Genomic DNA, 22,124 nt, shown 5'->3' with positions numbered 1-22,124 from the left:
TAGACTTGAGAGTAAGGGTTTATTCACTTGTTTTACTAAACAGTCAAAGCTATGAACAAATTGGTTTGACAAAACCCAGCTGAAGATTTGCAATCTTGGGATACAACTTAAAATAGTCAAGTTTAATGCCAGCAAACCAAATCAATAAGTCTTACTGAGCACAACATAGTGGTATCAGCTGTCTGGATTCTTAAGTTTCTTTTTAGACTTTGGACTTTACCGGCCCAAGTGTCTTGTGACAAGAAGGGGAAGATTCATCCAAAACTTCATTGGTTTAGGAACTGAGACAGGTCACTAAATGTTACCCTTAGCACCTACTGCTTTATCAGAACAGTTTTATCTTCCAGGCTTTTATCCTCACAGAATTCAATGGAAGATGTTACTGATCTGGAGTTCCTTAAGTCCTGGAAGATCCAACCAATATTATCTCCAAGACTGAAGGTGTGGCTGCCTATTTGTCAGTGATAAGTAATCAGTTAACTCAAAAGTCTGCTAAAGGAGCCCTCGAACCACAAAACACATCTTAGAAACAAAGAAATTTGCGATGGTGGCTCAGAGCAAAATACCACGTAAGGGTGGAGATGGGAATATGGTAGGTAATTCCTTCCTACTCTCATTCCGACTGCAATAGTATCCCTTTCCACAGGAAGGCAAATTAGAACCAGTGAAATGGCCTAGAATCCCAAGGTTCACTTATAAGTATTAAAAATCAACTAGGTGCGTGGGAGACAAGAGATGAGAAGACTAAGTGATTGGTTGAACAAACAGACATGACTTGGTTTTGGACAGTAAACCACATTAACCACCCAGAACTCATCTTCCGGGAGTGTTATTACATAGTTTGAGAGAAGCTGTTCATTCTGTGGATGTAATCACATTGTGTGAGATTCATTTAGTACTGCCTTTGCTAATCTCCTTCTGTTGTATTTTCAACTACTGGACGTGTATAATTCAACTAACTTTCTTAAAGTACCATGTCAACAGTGAAAATATTGGCTCTGGGGAGCAGACCGGGTTCACATTTAGGGTTACCAGATGTAGAACTACAATTTAAAGGTAATCTAGTCCAATCCCCCGTAAGGCCACCAAAATTGAGTCAGAAATGGTAAATAACTTCAAGGTCAGGCAAATACTGTCAATCAATGGAAACTAGGTCCTGCCTACAAATCCTCCTCCCCACCCCCACCCTACCCCCAGTACTTAGCGGAGGAAAAGGACTGCTTTTTATTTCAGGCCTACCACCAATTCCAGTGAAAGTAGTTTTCTAAGAGTAGAGAAAGTTATAGCAACAGTTGGAATACCTGAACAAGGCCTGGAGGCATTTGAAAGACAAATGAAAGTCTCTACAAACTCTTAGGCTATTAGGGGAAGAGCTTAAGTATACAAATATCTATTACAGAGGCAAGATCATTTCAAGTAATTTACTATTTAAAGTCTCAAAACAGTGGTAATAAGACCTTTTTCTTCTCTGAAGGCAATAGCATCCCTAAGCTTAGTTTAATTCCCTAGTTGTCAAAAACCATCAGCTCCCAAGCAGTGAGGTACCTGGAATTTGTAACTTGAAGGGCAGGGAACAGATGGGGTCATTCTTTTTTGGTAATGGGCAGACAGAATATATAGAAGCATATATAGGACCATACAAAACTTGTTGACAATGTCAATGGAAAAGCACTCTGGGTTGATTTACAGGAGCTATCCTAGCCATGCTGTATACGGCCATGAGAATTCCTCATGGGAAGGGTAAGGGGGGAAAAACTAGCTCGAGGTCAAAACCAGGATATTCAACACAGCAGTGTCCAACTAACCAAGCCAGAGATGGTGTAAATAATCAGAGACCAGCAAGGGGGAGAGCTAGGGATTAAGGGTATTTTTGTTCTGTTTTTATTATAAAAGGAAAAACACTAATCAGAAATCTTTTGACAAAAAGGCAAAGAAAGATCTGGCATTCAGAAATGACACCAGGATACAAAATCACAAATGTCTGAACCCAGCTCTGCCAACCCCAACCTTGATCACTAAAAGACAGGCAAGGGGACAGTTTGCACTTACTAGGGTACACATGCATCCAACTCTGAAAAACTTGAAAACCCTATAAACATTAGAATTAAAATTGTTTTGCCTTTATAAACAGTTTTTTTTTTAATATATCAAAAGGCCTGCTTTAGTGACATGCTAGTCCCACCAGAAAATAAACACCCACAACCCCTCCCAGCCTTGTCAGTAACATGGTTAAGTTGACCAGCCAACTCACACTTTATCATCCCCCCACCCCCATCCCCCATCCCCCATCCCCCTCCCAGTATGTGCGCTTCATTCAATGTGTGCTTGTTAAAAATCACAGCTACCCAGTGTTTCCTGCTGCCTTTAGCTGTGACAACCTCTACATGGATGGGCAAGAGGGCAAGCTGAAAAGATGGCCAGCCACCAAAGCAGGCTTTTTTTTTGTACTAATTCCCTTCCAGTACAGTCCTTTCTTCTTAGCAGGAAGTCCCTGCTTCTGACCACACTTTTCCCAGCCGCTTTGCCTCTCCACCCCTGCCCCATGTACCTACACCCACCCCCCAAAGGTTTTTTTGTTTTTAAATTTAAATATAAAAATACCACTCTGCTTTGGGTGAAGGGAAAATGAGTGGGCAAGGTTCCCTCTTTTCTAAAGCTGAGCAGTCCCCATTGGTTCAAAGCCTACAGACTTATCTTCTGGCCAAGGGTTTGCCCACTAGACCAGGGAAAATATAATGAAGCCCATACAGCTAGAAGACAAAGCTTTTGTTTTCCTGTAAGCTGAGACCACCATCCCTGTCTAATCCTTATCTTTTAATTAAAGTAAAATTAGAGTTTCATATGAATTTAATACTCTACTCCCTCCCTTCCAAAAAACTCAGTGAAAATTCCTCCTTTCGCCCACCTTCCACTCTCTCCCAACCAGCCCATCTGAAATACTTAAATTCTTTTATTTTTCCTGGAAGCCACAAGTCTCTGTTGATGTACAAACTTGATTAGATGGAAGCAGTGGTTATGTTCCCCAACCCCCTTTTCCCCACTAACATACTATTTCTCAGTCTTCAAAAAGTCAATGATGGGAGAAAAAAAAAGATTAAAAAACATCCCAACCCTACTCCCCTTCCCCCACAAAAAAAAAAGCAAGGAGTTATCTGTGGGCACAAAAACACATCGTATTTTGTGCCCTGAGTTACATCTAGTAGGGAAAATTGGAAGAGGGGAGAGGTGAGGTGGAAGAGGGCATGAGAAAAGGGTTATGAGGTGGGGGATACAGAAGGTATCTGTAGGTCTAGTCCACTTAGTTTTTATACTGAAAGGGTTCTTCTCCTGTCTCATTGAGGAGACAGGTACGGATAAGCGCCTCTGTCACTGCGTATGGATCACAGTTGGCAGAGGGGCGGCGATCTTCAAAGTAGCCCTTCTTGTCCTGCCCAACCATCCGGGGAATTCGGATGCTGGCGCCTCGGTTGGCCACTCCAGCAGAGAACTCATTGATGTTGGATGTCTCATTGAAACCTGTCAGGCGACGGACATTGTCCAGACCCCCCTTGGGGTCATAAGCTCGGATATGATACTTGTGTCTCTTACTCAGTCTCTCGATGGCTTCTTCAATAAACCTGAAGAAAAAGTAAACACAAGGTGAGGTCAGAGAAACAGCCCAATGAAAGGCAAAGAATGGAGAAAAGAGCAATGCTTCTAACTTGAAAATGTAAAGGGTTAGAACGCTTCTGCCCAATAGTTCAAATCTGAAACACGGGAGTTCTCAACCTGGTCCTCCCCCCCAAATATTATTATGTATTTCATTAAATTATTTCCTAATTAAATGCACAAAACTTCAAGATTTTAAAAAATGTTAAGTTCCAAATTCTCTCCCCTCCTTGAGAAGGCAAATTTCTCAACCTATTTTTGATTAAAACCACTATGGCTCATGTCTCAAGACTTTGTGGTATAATAGGGAAAGTGTCTAAGTTGTAGGAGACCCAGAATTTGAGACAAGTATTAACCAGGGACAAGTCATTTCAACTTATCTGCCAAAAGGGTCTTGTATCTATCCTTCCTCACAACCATGGAAATATACTCTGTAAATTTTAAAGGTACAGCCCAATTCTGTAAAGGAGGTATTCTATTTCCTACTCATTTATATCAGCTTGTGTTAGTACAAATTTGGTTTGTAGTCACTGAAATTTAATACTAAGATGAGAAATTATGGGTAAGAAATTAGCACAGCTGTGAGACTGTAAATCCCTATATTGGTTGGGGTGAGTGTTATCACCTTGGAGAGGCACTAGGTTATTAATAACCTTTAAAATATCCAATTGTTTGTGGCTCACTGATTTTCCTCCTTCACCAGGATTTAATACCAGGCACTGAATCTGTTCCTCTGGAAAGATTTTTTTCCTAAATAAATGTGCCCCATGCTTTGAGGACCCTAGTCACAAAAACAATCTCAACATAAACCAAAGAGGTTATTTTCTTTCCAGCTACAAGAATCAACGGGAACCAAGATGTGCTTTTGGTGGATGTCCATGGTGGATCCATTTCTAGCTATCCAGACTTCCTAAACTGCCCCCATTCTCTCATTTCTCCCACTCCTCCATACCCCTCTTCTAAGTATCAGCAAGCTATCCAGAAAAAATCAAATTTCTTACTTTAGACCATTCTCTTCTCTCATGGCCTTGGTGCTGAAGTTAGTATGGCAACCAGCTCCATTCCAGTTTCCAGGGATTGGCTTGGGATCAAATGTTACAATCATTCCAAAATCTTCACACACTCGATGAAGGATGAAGCGGGCAATCCAGAGGTGATCTCCCATTTCAATCCCTTCACATGGTCCTATCTGGAACTCCCACTGAAGATAACACAAACAGGATTCATTTAGTTTTTAATAATTTAGCTGCCACCATCCCACACCAACTCAGAGACCCTCCCCCCAAGTTAGAACTTGCTTTTCTGTGTACCTACTTGTTCATGCTCTCCCACTACCATCTCCAAATTACTCTGGGTATGTATTTCAACTTGCCTGTTTCACAGGTGTTTCATAGGTGTTTAATAAATTGCATTTGACTTGTTGATTTTATCAGTGTACATGTTACCATCCAGTAGAATGGTAAGTTTATTTTCTAGATCTGCATTCTCAAAAGTCTAGGCAACCTAGAAGATAAGCTTCTGTGAGGGCAGAGTTTGTTTTTGAACTGTATTCTTAAAAGTGTAGGCAGTGGCTAGCACAGAGTAGGTATTAATGTTTGTCCAAGTGACCTTTCCCCTCAACTCTTTTCCCCACCTCCATCCCTAAAATTTTGCCACAAAAATCAAGAACACCCTGTATAGAACCTAGTTTCCACCACCTATCTTGTCTTGGCCCAGTGATTCAGAAGCAACCCAGTTTCCTCTGGACCAGCCTGAACCCTGGCAATGAAGGACCAAAGGGGAAATCTTTACCTGAGCTGGCATTGCTTCAGCATTCGTCCCCCCAATTTTGACTCCAGCATATAGACAAGCACGATAATGAGCTTCTGCTATGTCTCTTCCATAGGCTTTATCAGCTCCCACACCACAGTAATATGGACCTATGGGGCCCAGGAAAACAAGAGGGCAAACGCATAAGGCAGAAGTCCCAGAAGAAATTCAAACCCCTTTACAGAGGGAAAGAGTTGGTGAGATGGTAAGGCCTGCACAGCTATCCCTTGGATGACTATTACTCGTTAAGTTTGAAGATTATCCCTCTCCCTTCCTAATTTTCCTTGGCCAAGTCTGAAGGTCCCATCAATTCCCCTTCACATTATAATGTAATACCTTTAGTACAAGGATATGACCATATCTAGATGCAGCAAAATAGACCTCATGGAAAATGTCATGGCTTTTTGACGGAAGTGTCCAATAGCATTAGTTGTAGGTGTTCAGAAAAGGAAGTAGCTAGGTTCAGTAGTCAGGGAGAGCTTACCCTGGGGCCCAGGGAACCCATTGGAAGGCCAACCAAAAGGGTGTCCATCTGTCCCCATAAGAGTATACTCTTGCTCCATACCAAACCAGGGTTTCTGGTTGGTCACCATATCCATTATCCGTTTACAGGTATGCCTCAAATTGGTCTCTGGAATAGAAGAAAAAAGTGAAAAAACATACTATCAGTCCTGGATCTGTGTACCATCCCAAAAAGGCCATCACTGATCTGGTAGCAGAATTAAAGAAAGGTTGCTTGCCACATATGACCAGCTACGTGAAAGAGGTTTCAAGTCTATCACTTTCAATGCCACATCTGTTTCAGAACTCATTCGCTGTTCAGAACTCACATTTGAAGAATCAAAGACAGATTTGTTCTAATTACAGAAGAAAACTGTCCTTGGATTTGTCACATGCATTGTTTTATTGCCAGGAGGAAATGTGGACAGAAAACTGAATTTGGAGCCAGGAAAGACTAGGTTCAAAGTCCCCTCTGAAATACTATGTGACCCTAAGCAAGTGACTTAAAAAAATCTCACTGTTGACTGTTTTCTCAACTATAAAATGAGAAGGGTGGACTCCAGAGGCTCTCTAAAAAGTCCCCATGGTCCTACCAGCATGTGGTGCTCTAAGGTCTCTCTGAGGGATGCCAGAAAAACTTTACTTCTAGTTAAGCTGATGGTTAACCAGTAGTCAATGTGGTAGTTAGATCCATCTGAGTACACTGGGAAGTTGTAGATAAAACAAAATCTCATTGAAAACCCCATGAGGCAAAGATACTGGAGGGGTCTGTCATTTATTTCCCCACCTCATTTTACAGATGAGGAAACTGAGGTCAACTGGGTTAAAACACTTGCCCAGGGTTACATGGTTTTAAGTGTCTGAGGCCAGATTTGAATTCAGGTCTTCCTGACTCACTTAGCTTGCTAGTCTGGAACACAGCAAATACTGTACAAAAGCTTATTCTCTCTTGCCCCATGATAGTGACTGAGGCTCAGTGAAATAAGGATGGGTTGAAATACAATTTAAAAGTGGTTCGATGCTAATTGGCATAGGCCAAACTCCCCTCACTGTCCAAGTGAGGTAGGTACTGATCCCTAAAACAGTCACTTGGTAAAGAAGGTACCTGGACTGGGGCCTGAGAAAATAGGAGAGGGAAAGTCTATTCATAGTGAGCATACAGACTTTAGTTCAACCCCTGGAACTCTTTATCAATCCTATCTGCAAATTAAACAAGTGTGAATCATCGTTAGCCTCTTCTAAAGACCTTCACTGACAAAAAGTGCCTTCCGAGGATTTCATGTTTTAATGAGGGAGGCCACATACTCATTTTAGTACACACAATAAAAAAGAATATTTTCCTTATGTTTGGCCAAAAATCTGCCTCCTCATAGTTCCAAATAGAATCCTTCCAAGAAAAGACCTTTTTCAAATACTTGTAGACTGCCAGGCTTTCTTCTTAGCCCCCTCTATTTCTGATCTTAATGAGCTCCCCTGTTATCCTCTCCTCTAGGGAGATGCTAAGAAATGTTAACCCTTGTATTTCGTACCTTTACAATATCTCTCCCATTTAGTCACTTTTTATTTAGAGAGTGGCTCCTCATTCAGGGTCTCATGACCCTTACATGAACTACTACAATAGCTTCTTTTGGTTCTCCTGCTCTCCAAGAGCAAGAGTTTATTAATCACTATACCTTGCTAAAATCCAAATCATTCTGAATGGGGAGGAGAGGGGGCTTCCCCTCATTCCCTGTCAGATGAGAAAAAATAACTAATCCTTACCTGCAGGCTTGCGGTTATACTTGAAAACTTCACAGAAAACCAGTTTGTTGGGGTCCTTTCGGAAGGGGTCTCGGAACATAGCAGCAGGAATAAGGTACATGTCACTGTTAGAGCCTTCGGACTGAAAAGTGCTAGAGCCATCAAAATTCCATTCAGGTAGTTCTGGGAGGAATAGGGAGAGAAGAGGTAGGAGGTAAGACAATCAATTCCATTAAAAGATGTACGTTTTTCAGTCTGGATTATTATTCCCAACCTTCCCACCTAATTGTTTCTTTTTTCCCCGTAGAAAGAATGAATTCTTGTGATAAGAGAAAAAAGAGAAAGACAAGAGATTAACCAGGAAGAGTTCTTACTAGTCACAGATTTAGACCTGGAAGGGCCAGAGATCAACTAATCCAACCTCCTCATGTTACAGATGAGGAAAATGATCTTCAAAGGAAAGCTATTACCCCAATGTCTACACAAGTAGGTAAGGGAAACAGTATATTCAACCTCAGGCACTCTTATGATTCCAAAACCAGAGCCTTCAGTAAAAAACTTTGCTCAAAGTACAAATAATTTAAGTACTTTAACTGTAAGTAATTTAGTCATTTTTCAGTTGTGTCTGACTCTTCATGACTCCTGTTGGGGTTTTCCTTGCAAAGATACTGGAGTGGTACTGTCATTTCCTTCTCTGGCTCCTTTTACAGGTGAGGAAACTGAGGCCAACATGGTAAGTGACTTGTTGTCCAGGGTCACAAAGCTAGTAAGTGTCCCAAGTCTTCCTGCCTCTAGGCCAGTGTTCTAGCCACTGAGCCACCTAGCTGCCCTAATTTATAAATTACAAAGGTTTTTACTATTTTATACTTTGCCCAAGTGTCTTTCCCCCTTACCATTCACCCTATTCTTCCTCAGTAAGAAAAATTATATTCTAAGGTAGTTGGAGTCACTATCCTATTCTCATTCTGTACATTCTGATCTTGTACAAGCCACTTAACATCTAAAACTCCTCATGTGTAAAAAAGGTTTAACTATACCTGCTTCACAGGCTAAAATGACATGAATATAAAGCACTTAGCAATCTTAAAGGTCTGCAGATGCCAACTATTATTAGGACTGCCCTTGGATTTGCACAGGAAGCAAACTGAAGGTGAGACCAATTCACCAGGATCAGAGATTTTTAATTACTAATATAGTGTTAGTAGCCAATGGAGTGGGTCAACTCTTCTCTTGCAGATTTTGATTTAAATAAGAGGCCCCCATTCTTTTGTCTTCAATTGGAATACAATAAAAATTAATCTGGTAGGAATTAGGCTAAGGGTAGCATAGGTTTTGCTCAAGTGTTCAGAGTCTGATATACACAATACAAAACAGTCAAAGGTAAATGCTTTGGACAGAAGAAACATGGAAAGAAAGGGTAGCTGCAGGGATGGATTTCCTCTTACCATCAATGCTCTTCGGTTCACTGTCTAGGGTCCGAGTCTTACAGCGAAGTCCCTCACCAGTGCCATCGATCCAAACATACATGGCCAGGACTTTGTTCCCTTGAGGCAGGTTCAGGTACATCTGCTTGATATTTTTGTTCAAGTGAGAACTGGCTGAGGTGGCCATGTTGGAAGTTGACCTGGTTAAAGAGAGGGAAGAGAAGACGACAGGAAGGGAGGTAAAAAGAAAGAAAACATGAGAACACTGACCCCAAGCTGATCTGTTGCTAGGATTCCTCAGAAAAGCAGATTTACCCAGACAGGTAAATCATATCCAAAGCATTAACTCCCAAGCTTTCAGTCAATTAGTCTTTCAAATATTTGTTAAATGAATAAAGCAAAGTACTAAGGTAGGTCTTAGGGACATAAAAGACAAAACCAAAACAGCCCCTACTCCGAGCTTCTTTAATTGGGATTACAGGTGTACACAGAATAATGGAACATATATAGTAAATCAAAGAACACACTGGCAGCTGGGTGGATGGAAATCAAGGAAGGCTTCAGAGATGGTAGCTCCCTGCATAGAGATACACAGATGTTTGAATCAGTTATCAATTATGCCGCTTCTCTCAGGCATTAACAAAGCCACAAATTCTCTAAATACCTAACAGAAAAGGGAGGTGTGCCTGGAGAAAAACTTTAAAAATTAGAAGGCCAGCAGGTTTCCAAAGGAAGGATCAATAAATGGAAAGGCTTATAGTGCCTTATATGTACCCAACGGTACAGATAGTTTATTGACCCATTACACAGCTTTTAAGACAGGGAGATGGCATTTTTCTTCATTCCACTGAAGTAGTGAAGGAGCAACCATCAGATTTAAAAGTTGGGATCAAATCCAAATCTACCAACCCACATCCTGCCCCCACTAGGGCTAACTTCAAATCAGTCAGGAAAACTCCCATGTCCAGAACATGGGTCAAGTATTAGTCTAATCAAAAGATGAAGGAGTCCTGAAAAACCAGAGAGCACCCAAGCATACAGTTCAAGCTTCTTTTAAAGAAATCTCCCAAATCAAGGGAGAAAATACAATTAGAAGGGCAGAGTGGTTGGTGAGATCTACCAAAGATAACTTTGAACACAGAAGCAACAGTTTCCATAGGTAACCACAACCCAGTTCCCACTTACTCAGTCAAGACTTTGGGGGGAAATTCACATGGTCGGGTCAATACCTCAACTGCTTCTCCAACAATACCAGGGAAATTCCATTTCTCCTTGGACTCTTTCCAGGAGACCTCCCTTCCACTAACTTACCAAGTCTAGTCCTATTCACTGAATGACCCTTAACTCACTTGAGTACCTCAAAAGACCTCAGCCTAAAAGGGCAAGGGTGTCCCACTGCTTCCTTGGCCATCTCTAGTCATCCTGAGGTCTGTCTGGTCACCAGAAACAGATGACTCTGGAGGAGAAAGTGAGGCTGGTGACCTTGCACAGAACCTCACTCAAATCAAAGTCTACTGCAAGTCATGTCAACATTTCGCTGATGCCACGGTCCTCTTCAAAAAAGAAAGGAAAAAAACACAAGTCTAGTCAATTCATCCCGGGGCACTTTTTTTTAAAGACAAAGTATACTTCCTCTATTGGCCAAGGAGTTTTTCCTTCAGCGTTTTAACCTCAGGCTAAACCACATTAGGCAGGAACACCTGTAGGGCCTTAAAAGTGGTCTGGGGTGGAAGCTGCTGCTTTCCCGAATTTTTTCTCTCTTCTTTCTTCGAGATCACCGCCCCCCCGCCCCCCCCCCCCCCCCCCCCCCCCCCCCGTCTCCTCCTCTTCTCCACTCACCCCGGCCATTGTGGGATAAGGAAATCGATCTGATTAGGCCTACGCTTCAACCGTCTCTTTTTCAGCTTCTGCCCATGCCTTTCCTCATAGTCGCTGGTCTCATACTGATCGCTGTGATTTCGCTTTTCCCCCTTTCCCCTCCGGGCCCGAGGAGAAGAGGATCGTGAAACCAGGTGCGGGGATATCGATCGAGGAGAAATAGTCTGGGAGGAAACTGCCTTCATAATCACTAAAGGGGTCCCCTCTGACTTCAACGTCCGAGGAATATAGGAGCTGTACGAGGAGGCGGATGACCCCGAGTCTTCTGGGCTTTCCACCCTTTTCTCCCTCCCTTTACCCCTCGCTTCTTTCCCTTCCAGTGGTTGGCAAGGAGATGGACCCCCTGCCCCCCACCCCCCGCCCCTCCCCTCCAGCTCCTGATTTTACGATCTTACAGAGAGAGAACTGTAAGAAGGAGCATGCCCCTCCTTAGAGAAGAGGGTGCCGGGGGGAGGGTGAGGCAGCCAGGCAGAATGTAAAAGAGGCCAGGCCGGCTGCCTTCTGTCTCTGGCCTCTTCCAGTCTCCGCCGACTCTCAAGGTAACGCAGCAGCTCGGGAGGTCCCATTGTTTGGTCACAAATGGAAGCCTCGAATTGCCCCGGAATTTCTCCGGGACCTATCCCGCGGTTGCAAGCCGCCGAGGTGGTGCACAAGTAACTGAGCTGTGACCAGGCCGGCCACTCCCTTTCCAATAAAATTTTAGAACAAAATCCCGAAAAGCTTTCTCCTCCCCTCCTCCTAGAAGAACGCGAAACCCCAAACACAATCTCTGGGTTTCACTCCCACAAAGAAGATCAAACAGAAACGTCGCAATCCCAGTCCGGATACTCAAACATTGGACCCCAACGTCTAAAAGCACTGTGCATGCGGGGGCGACCATCGAAAAGGCCCTTGGGGAGGTCCTGAGGACACCAAGAAAAACAATCCTCTTCCCCCTCCTACCCCCGCCCAAGTCTTTCCATAGAGCGCCCAGCATCAGCACAATCCTTGGAAACAAGAAGGCATTCTTGCACGCTTCGGGGCGACTTGTGCACCAAGGAGGGAGGCGTAAGGGGGAAGAAGAAAGACCTCGGGGCTCGGGCGGGGAGGCGGGGTTGGGAAAAGACAAGTTTTGAAAAACATCCTTTGCGGGGTCCCTCCCCGCCCCTCTAGAGAGGGCTCGGGGTGGGCTGGGTGGTTACCTGGGTCTTGTAAGACGCGGAAATCAGCTGTCAAGGTGGAGGGCACAGGCCGATCGCTCCGCGGGCTCGCTGGCTGGCGGGGCTGGTCGGAGACTCTAGGGGGTGGCCGTGCAGATGGCTCCGGTGGCTACAGAACAGTCAGCCGCTTCCATCCTCGGCTCTGCCCGGTTCGCCAGCCCGCTTAGCTCCATTTATTCCCCGCGCAGGGCCGGCCCCCGCCAGCCCTGATTGGCTTCCCGCAGCCCAGCGCCCGACCTGCTCAGCTGATGAGGGGCGAAACGGTCCAGGCCATTGGGCAGGGGGTGGTGCCTGCCCAGGGGGCGGAGAAGAAAGAAAGGGAAGTGGGGGATGGGGCGGGCTGGGTGGGAGAAGAAGAGAGAGAAAGCAGGGCCGGGGGTGGGGAGGGTCATCCGATCCAGCTCGCGCCTGGCCCGCCCGGGGAGAACCCCGCCCACTGCAGCTGAGAGAGAGAGAGGGAGAGGGAGAGAGAGAGAGAGGAGAGAAAAACAACCTCGGCTGCCCGGACCAGGGACTTCCCTCCAGCTGCTGCCGCAGCCCGACCCCTGCCAGGCAATCAGCATATTGTGTTCTCTCCCCCCACCCCCTTTTCCGCGGAACGCAAAGCTCAAGAACCTGGCGCAGTGTGGGGTAGCTGGGCCGCGCCCTCCTTCACCCCTGTTTTTGCCAAATCGCCCACTCCGCTCTGCACCCGGGAGCGTCTGTGCAACTTCTGTGAGACCTCCGATTACGCCTCCCGCTCTGGGGCTCTCCACCCCCCAAGAACCGGGGCAGGGTTGAAATGAGCCGAGAACTTCCCCACCCTTCCAGCAGAATTGTGCTGTGCAGATGCTGCCCCCACCACGAGGGAGGCATTTGCTTCAAGCGCTTTCTTTGCGGTTTCAGCTCTTCCCCTTTAAATTGGAGAGAGACACAGGCCCAGGAAGGAGATAGGGTAAAGGTGTGAGACTTGGCTGGGTGGCAGCCCGTACGGACGAGCAAGCCTGGGGGAGGAGGGATAGAGACCAGAATAAATCCACAGGGATTCCTAAAGCCTGGAGGTTGTGGGTTGATTGGTTTGTTTCTCTCCCAAATGTTCTTGGAAAGTGACCAGCCCAGCCCTTTCAAAATGTGCATGAATGTTTTCAGAAAAACGAGGAGCCGACGCTCCAAGCATGGAGGGGAATTTCCTCTTGCCCCATTTTCACTCCTAATTTCATTGATTCTGAGCCCCTAAAATTCTCTCTGTAAAATGGGGATAATAACTTCTCCAAAGTACCTACCTCACTAGTGTGTGAAAGCCCTTTGAAAAGTACACAATCTGTAAAAGTGCAAGAAGTGCTATTTGATATATTAACCAAATGAATGGTACTGTTACGTAGTCACTAGAAACCCAATTGATCATTAATAGCAATTCATCTTTAGGAAGTTTTAAGACTTGGCAAACCACTTGCTCAAGGAGCTTGAAGAAAGTAGAATTTTGCCCTGACTTCTTGATTTGGAAGAAAAAAACGGGGAAACATTTCCGCTGAATGTCCAAGCCATGCAAGAGAAATCTGTCCTGTGAGGGACCACAGGCACCCATACTTGACCTCTCTGAGTCCTCAGAATCACCATTCCCTAAAATGCGGATAAGAATTCATTTTAAAAGTTGTTAAAGTAACATACCTTGTGTACATTTAAAATAGGATTGTTCAGTACTTGAGAAGTTCGGAAAAAGCAAATAAATGCAAGGGAAGGAAGTGAAAGGATCTAAGAGCTAAGAATTTTTAGTCGTGTTTGAGTGTAGAGCTCTGTGTGGCCTTAATAGAGGGGAAAGTGCTACTATTCTCCAAATCAGGAGACCTGAATTCAGTTTTCTCCTCTTCTAATTCTTTTCCTATGTGACCTTGATTAAGTTATGCAACTCTTCTGGGTCTCAGTTTTCCTCAACTATAAAATAAGGGAGTTGAATTAAAAGGTCCCTTCCAAATTTGACATTTTACTTTTCTGTGAGGGGAAATGAGGAGATTCTAAAAAACAAACAAAAGCAAACAAAAAAAAAATGATGAAACTTTGGAATGTTCAGTTCTTGAAAGAGGAGGCCAAAGAGTTTTATTTGTTTTGCTTTACGTGTCTATAAGGACTTCAAGCCGTTAGTGAGATGATTCATTTATTCATTCATGTTAACTAGGTGCTTTTGCATTCAAAACCAAGAGAATGAAAAGGTTCCTGTCCTCCGGGAACTTATATAACATCATTAATTCCTGATGGCTTTATAAACTTTCAATACAATATCAAAATAAGTTCATCATCAATCACAATTAGCATATTGCCCATAATTATAAATTTTTAGATGCCAAAATTTGTTGTTCACTGTCAAATGTCATCATCACCGCCCACTTTAAGCACAGAGTACTACAGAGTACTTTTAATAAATCTTGGGATAAAAAGAACTAGAAGAATCAGCTCCTTAAATCAACAAGTATTTGTTTAGTACCTGCTGTGTGCCAGACACTTTTACTAAATGCTGAGTCTCCAAAAAAAGGCAAAAGGCTGACAGTCTTTGTTCTCAAACTTTGATGGGGAAACAATAGGCAAATAGCTATGTGTAAACTATGTACAAACAAGCCATGTATAAAGAGAAGGGACTAAGATAAAAGAGAACAGGAAACACTTTCTTAAAATACGATGTTACAGAGGATTTCCCAATATAATAAGGATATTAATCTATTCTTAAAGGTTTGGGGTATTTTTGTTATCTCTTTTGGTTGATTCCTGAAAGTAAAGATGAATTACACTAATCCACAGTTTGACTCATGGTATAGGGGTCCTAGGCTTTGGGGCTGCATTCCAGGACCATAGAGTGGATTGAGAATCAAACAAACCTGCTGTAGAACTGTACCTGTAACCTTTGCATCCATAGCATCGTAGCCATTTGAGTTAACCAGCCCATGCATGAGAATCCCAACCCAAACTCTAAAGAAAGCCAGTCCTAGAGAGTGTATGGAGAAGGAAAGTTTGACTGGTTTGTCTTTCTGAATCCCAAGGTAATTAGAGAAACTCAAAGCTGGCATTTTTTCCACATTTCTGCACCCACCAACAGCAGTCTGGATGTCCTTTAATCAATCTCTCTCCCCTCAGAAAAGGGATGAGGATCCCTGAACCCTTGGATTCTCCTTCTCAGCGTCTCCTGGGACATAAATACCAGTGCTCCTCTACCTTTGAGTTTTTTTCCTTTAGAGCAGAGAGAGGCAAAAGAAGCCAAATCAGGTTCCAGTTTCCATTTCAATACTCACATACCTCATATCAAGTCATTTTGCTTTTCTTGCTCCATGTCCTTAACTGTTCCAATTTTATTTTATTATTTATTTAGCATTTTATTTTTCCCCAATAACATGTAAAAACAATTTTTAACATTCATTTTTAAAACTTTGAGTTCCAAATTCTCTGCCTTCATCCCTCCCCACCCCACCCTACCCCACCCCACACTCACCCTCATTGAGAGGGCAAGCAATTAGATATAGTTTATACATGTGTAGTCATATAAAACATTTCCATAGTAGTCATGTTGTGAAAGAAAACATAGACTTTAAAAAATCCTCAAGAAAAATAAAGTTAAAAAAAAGTGTGCTTCAATCTGTATTCAGATACCATCAGTTTTCTCTTGGGATGGACAGCATTTTTCATCCTATATCTTTCAGAGTTGTTTTGGATAATTATCTTGCTGAAAATAGCTAGGTCATTCACAGTTGATAATCTTACATTATTGCTGTTACTTTGTGCACAATACATTTCACTTTGCATCAGCTCATGTAAGTCTTTTCAGGTTTTTCTAAGAGTATCCTGCTCATCATTTCTCACAATAATGTTGAATCACAGTCACACACCGAAATGTTTTCAACCATTCCCCAGATGATGGACATTCCCTCAATTTCTATTTCTTTGCTCCCCCAGAAAAGAGCTGCTATAAATATTTTTGTACATATAGGTCTTTTTTCTTTTTAATTTTTTTGGAATACAAACCTAGTAGTGGTAGTGGTAGGTCAAAGGGTATACAGGGTTTTATAGCCTTTGGCATAGTTTCTGGGTCCATTTCCTCTGCAAGGTGACAGTTTTAGACTAAATGAAGGAGGTAGGGGTGGAATGGGGAAATGAATAAGGATTTATATAGTGCTTGCCAAGTGCCAGATACTTTTTTTTTTTTTTACAAATATTACAACCCTGTTAGTAGGTGCTATTAATATTTCCATTTTATAGTTGAGGAACCTGAGGAAAACAGAGGTTAAATGGCTTGTCTAGGATTACACTGTTGGTAAATATCTTATTACAAGAAGTCAGATTTGAAAGCAGGTCCTGATTCCAGGCCTAGTGCTGTAACCACTGTGCCACCAGTTGCCAAAGGCTAAATTACTTTTTTGATCCTATTGGTTGTAAGATTCTATAATATGGGGGGGGGGAGGGGGATAAGCAGGAAGTATGTAAGGGTATGACCCTTTTATGCTCTAGCAAGGACATGGCTTGTAAGAATATAATTCAAATTGGAGGAGTGGGAGAGTAAGTTTTGTAGTTGGGGATGCTTCAGTTACAGCTCAAAACAATAGATCTAATAAAGAAATAAAAGAGTTTGTGAAATGGTGATCTCTTGCCCATGTGCACTAATCATAAAGACCAGAGTTTGAAATATAGCTCTGTTTTTACTGCTACTTACTGTGGCCTTGGGCAAGTCAAACTTTCTGGGTGTCAGCTTTCTCATTTATAAAAGGAGGGGGCTGGAGTACCTCATCTTTAAGGGACCTTCTGGTTCTAATAGTCTATGATCCAATGGCAAGCTCCCTGGGGAAGAAAGCAAGGAAAAGAAGGAAAGAAGGAAGTTAAAAAGAAGAGAAAGGAAAGAAGGTAGAAAGACAGGAAATGAAGGAAGACAGGAAGGAGAGAACTAGGAAAGGAAAGCAAAAAAGTAAAGAAGAGAGTAGGAAAAAAAATGCAATTATCAAAATATTTCTAAAAACTAGTTCACAGACCTCCTGAAATCTGTGAGAAAGTCCCCAGGTTTAGAACTCTTGCTTTAGAAAGCTAATTGCCTTTAGCAGGAAGACATTAGGTGACTTGCTCAGGCTCAAACATTTAGTATAGAGATAGGATTCGAATGCAGATTTGCCTGACTCCAAAGTCAGTCTTTTATCCACTGATTCCAACTGCATCTCTGTTAAATACAGTTAAAACTTTCCTTCCTTCCTTCCTTCCTCCCCTTCCCTCTCTAAACCTGTGTTTACATCCTCGTAGAAGGTTCCTATTGAGAAAACTCTCTCACCTTCATAGTTATCTGTAGGACTAAGAAGTTAAATGACCTTACAATCCTGGAAACTGAAGTTAAGACTTCTGTAGGGTCACAGTTAGTATGTGAAGAATTGAGCATTAACCCCTCTCTTCTTGACTGAGGCCGGCTGTTCATCCACTTCAAACACTTTACCTTCTTTATCTGAGACCTAGTTATGCCAGGCAAATTACAGGTAACATTTAGTGACTTCTCCTTTGTGCTTTGTGAGAGATCTAGGAATTTGGAGCTGGAGAGGATTTTTCAAAGGCACAGAGTTTTCAGTTATAACATACAACCTGCTATACTGGTCCCTTTAGTTTCAAATTACATTAAGAACATTTTTTCTATATTCGAATGACTTTTATGGGCACCCAATGCAACCCATTTAAGCCCATGTAAACACAGATTTAACTACCAGAAAAAAAAAAAAAGGCACCAAATCCAAGGCTGAGGAATATGAAAGAGAATCAATTTCAGGAATACAAATGTATAAATATAAATATGAACTTGTTCGGTCATGTCTGACTCTTAATGACTCCATTTGGGGTTTTCTTGGCAAAGATGCTGGAGTGTTTTGTTATTCCCTTCTCCAGCTCATTCTACAGATGAGGAAACTGAGGCAAACAGGGTTAAGTGACTTGCCCAGGGTCACATAGCTAAGTGTCTGAGGAAGGATTTTGAGACTCACAAATATGAGTCTTCAGGTCTAGACCTCTTTCTACTGTACCCCACCCAGCTGCCCCCAAATGTAAACTGGTCTTTTCTTTTTTTGGAAGTCAACCCTACTTCCTTCCCCAAAAGTCAATACATTGAATTCTAGGAAAGTGACTTTCCTCTAAATTGACCGATTTTTAAAATGAGAGCCATAGAGTTCCATTGGAGTATATTTCCTTGAACACAATGAATGGAAGAATTCAGCAGAGGTCTGATTCTACTTTCTTTGCACAAGAAGCACAATTTTAAGCACACAGGTCATAGCTTGGTTACTGAGCAAATGATCTTCAAGCCAAGGAGAGTGAGAAATTCAAAGGTGTAAATTCCTCTTCAAATATAAAAATACATGTAGAAGCAAGGAGAAATCAGTCTCATCTCAGTCACGAAGGAGGGAGGAGTCTACGGAAAAAATGTAATCAAATCTGTTGGGGATTGCCTAGCCTAGTATATAGAGTGGGGATTTGGAGTGAACAGCTGGGTTCCACTGCCATTTTGCTTTAAGCAGTTAAGTTCATTAATCTCCTTGTACTTCAGTTTCCTCACAAATAAAATGAAGAGCTGGTACTACTTAGTATCTAAGATTCCTTCTAGTTCTAAAGTATCTCAATGGATAGAGACTGTGAGACTTGGAGTCAGGAAAACCTGAGTTCAAATCTTGCCCCAAAAGTTTACTAGCCAAGTAGCCCTCAGCAAGTCACTTTACTTCCTAGCAGTAAAATAGGGATAATAATAGCACCACCCCCGCATTGTCCCAAGGATCAAATAAGATCTTAATTGTAAAGCTCTAATCTAATAAAATAATCTAACCAAAGGCATTTATTAAGAACTTACTGAGTGCTAAGTACTGCATTAAATGCTGGGGGAGGGGAGGTACATAAGTAAAGACAAACTTTACCCTTACCCTTAGGAATCTTATGTTCTAAAGAAGGAACCAGCAACATGTAAATTTTGTAGATACTTTTGGGAAGGGAATGCCTGAAACTGTGCTAAGTTTATGATAAATATTATCTCATTTAATCCTCACAGCACCAGGAGGTGGAGGCCTTTATCAAGCCCATTTTCCAGATTTTTTTTTTAGTAACTTCCCAGGTTTTCACTGCTACATCCCTAGGAGGTGGGAGGAGGGGCAGCATCATTATCCCTATTTTAAAAATGAACGAACACGAAAACCGAGGTTTAAATGATTTTCCTAGATTCTTACAACTATTAAGTTAATATTCATCAACTTCAGAAATGTCATTTTGGTTCCTCCTTCGTTGTGATGACTACTCCTTGAATACAGAGGCCAAGTCTTTTAAATATTCTATAAATAGACAGTGCTAGACTTGAAGTCAAGAAGACACTGTTTTTATAAATTCTGCCTCAGACATTTGCTAGCTTGTGTGACCCTGGGCAAGTCACCTAACCTCTGCTTTCCTCAGTTTCCTCATCTGTAAAATGGATAATTTCCCAGAATTTAGCATAGTGCCTAGAAAAGAGTAGGTGCTTAATAAATGCTCATTGACTGTTCAGAAGGTTGTTATAAAGATAAAATGGGGTAATCAGTTCACAAGTATTTGGCAAGGCTCTTCTGCCAGGTGCTGAATTCATTAGGAATATATCTAAAGTTCTTTGTAAACACAGATTCAAGGACTCATAGTATAGTATTAGAATAGTATTATTCATCATTGCCTCATTGAATGTTCACATGCAGAGTTTGCATAAAGTTCACCAATATTTGTCAATGACAATTTTACTGAGATTAAGAAAAAGTATTTTCCCTAGTTTTTATGGGCACTTAATGAAATCACTTTTTTCTCTCATCTACATGAATATATAAATCTCGTTTGATTATCCCTGCTTGTCCTGAACATTTTTAGAACTCATTAGAAAACCAGAAATTTGGGGATATTGAAAAACAAAGCTGGAGTTGGATGTATTTCTTTGCTTTCCTTTTTTTCCCTAAGGAAATTCCAAATGGGTTTTTCCTCTCCCTGTTTCTAAGAATTCCACGATTTTGAATCTCTGTTAATTCCGTACGAGCAACCCAAGGTTTAATGGGAAACAGCCCCATCGAATGCTTTCTGGATATTCCCGAAAAGCTGCCCAGGGCTTTCTCTGTGGATTTTCCCTTCTGCTCGCCTCCTTCTCCCCATCCCCCACTTCTCTGGGTTGGTCACATCTTGTTTATGAAGAATGGAAAGACTGGTCAGGCTAGTGTGAAGATAGTACCCCCTGGTGGAATTGAATAGAAAATGCACATCTTTTGCAAGGCTCCAATTTAAATGAACAAATTCAACAGGGAGGTAGGTGAGTGACTAGTACTGGATTTGGAATGAGAAAGCTCTGCATTCAAATATCAACTTTGCAACCCTGGCCAAATCACTTGGGTTCCTGGAGGTCATTTATTAAATGTATTGGGCACTGAACCTGGCATACAGAGAGTTCTTAATAAATGGGGATTGATTGAGTTTCAAGAAACTCACTAAGACTTATCTATTAAGTGATAGACTCCTAACTGCTTTAGTAGAGGTCATTTCTGTGTCCTTGAAGTGCTATCTAACTCAGGGCATTTTACATTGCTAGTGGTCAATGCTGGAAGACCTGAGTTCAAATATGACCTCAGACACTTACTAGCTAGTATGACCTTAGATATCTCACCTCGCCTCAGTTTCTTCCACTGTAAAATGGGGATAACATCAGCTACTTCCCAGGGTTGTCGTAAGATAACATTTATAAAAAGTGCTTAGCACAGCTGCTGGTATACAGTGGGTATTATATAAGTGCTTACTCCCTTCTCTTTCTCTACCTACCTATCATTTTTCTTTCTTCCTATCTAGATTTGATCAATCTTTGAGGTGAGATTTTGTGAGTATAGGAAATCCCTCATGAAGTACCCTTAGCTTGGCATGTGTGTAACAATGGAAGGAACATCAAATTTCAAGTCAGAGGAACTGGGTTCCAATTCTGATGCTGCTACTTCCTGAGTGACCTCAGGAAACATACATAATCTCTCTGGGCCTCATTTTTCAAATCTACAAAATGGAGAGGTTTGAACCTGAAGGTTTTTAAGGACCTTTCCAATCATGGACTAAATAATCCTACAGAGAGGGGTATTGTTCAAGAGAGAATACTTTAAAGGCCAAGAGCACAATAGTGGTGATGGATTGGTAGAAAGCATTAGCTCTAATAGTCTGAGATAGGATGAGAATCTGATGATTTCCAAATCTACTTATTCAGCCCTAACTTTTCTGCTGACCTCCAGTAAAGAATCTCCAATGGTGCCTATTGGATGCCTTGAACCAAGCTGAACTCAGGTCTTCTTGACTCCAGAGCAGGCACCCCATCCACTGTGCCACCTAGCTGCTTGCTGACCTCCTTGCTGTCCCTGAAGCAAAATATTTCATCTCTTGGCTCCAGGCATTTTATCTTGCTGTCCCCCGCTTCATGTTCCAAATAAAATCCCACTTTTTTTCAGAAAATTTCCCCAAGCCTTCTTAATCCTGGTGCCCTCCCTCTGGTGATTATTTCCTATTTATCCTGTACAGAGCTGGCTTGCACATAGTTGCTTGCATGCTGTGCCCCCCATTAGACTGAGCTCCTAGAGGGTGGGGATGGATCTTTGCTTTTATTCGTATCTTTAGTGCTTAACACAATTCTGAGCACATAGCAGATGTTTAATAAATGTTTAATGACTGATGGATAGGATCATAGAAGAGCTGGGAGAGACATTAGAAGTCATCTTATCCAACTCCCTAATTTTACAAATGAGGAAACTGAGACCCAGGGAGATGAAGTCACTTTCCCAAAGTAGTTGGAGGAAGCGGTAGGATTCAAACCCAGGTCCTCTGACTCCCTCTCCGGCATTCTTCCCAGTATTGAGAAGTGAATTTTGATAGAGGGGAGGCCGTTGGGGAAAGTTTAAAACATAGGGGGCTTCTGAGAAAGACAAAT

General features: G+C 42.3%; 1 protein-coding gene across 2 annotated transcripts; it reads right to left on the bottom strand.

Annotated features, from left to right (window-relative positions):
* Window positions 1–1,852: 1,852 nt before the first annotated feature.
* GLUL (glutamate-ammonia ligase) lies at window positions 1,853–12,461 on the bottom strand. Of its 2 annotated transcripts, none has more exons than XM_072648468.1 (7): window positions 12,182–12,461; window positions 9,144–9,322; window positions 7,720–7,881; window positions 5,942–6,088; window positions 5,440–5,567; window positions 4,650–4,849; window positions 1,853–3,617 (listed from the first exon to the last, which is right to left on the bottom strand). In XM_072648468.1, exons 2-7 carry the CDS (start codon window positions 9,307–9,309, stop codon window positions 3,299–3,301), a joined length of 1,122 nt encoding a protein of 373 aa, XP_072504569.1. In that variant the 5' UTR covers window positions 9,310–9,322; window positions 12,182–12,461; the 3' UTR covers window positions 1,853–3,298. The 2 variants fall into 2 exon arrangements, with proteins under 2 accessions (XP_072504569.1, XP_072504568.1); XM_072648467.1 differs by lacking the exon at window positions 12,182–12,461 and adding an exon at window positions 10,962–11,544.
* Window positions 12,462–22,124: the final 9,663 nt, after the last annotated feature.

The sequence above is a fragment of the Notamacropus eugenii genome, chromosome 2, assembly GCF_028372415.1.
Source record: "Notamacropus eugenii isolate mMacEug1 chromosome 2, mMacEug1.pri_v2, whole genome shotgun sequence".
Taxonomy (NCBI): Eukaryota; Metazoa; Chordata; class Mammalia; order Diprotodontia; family Macropodidae; genus Notamacropus; species Notamacropus eugenii.
This window is presented reverse-complemented; position numbering and strand designations above follow the sequence as displayed.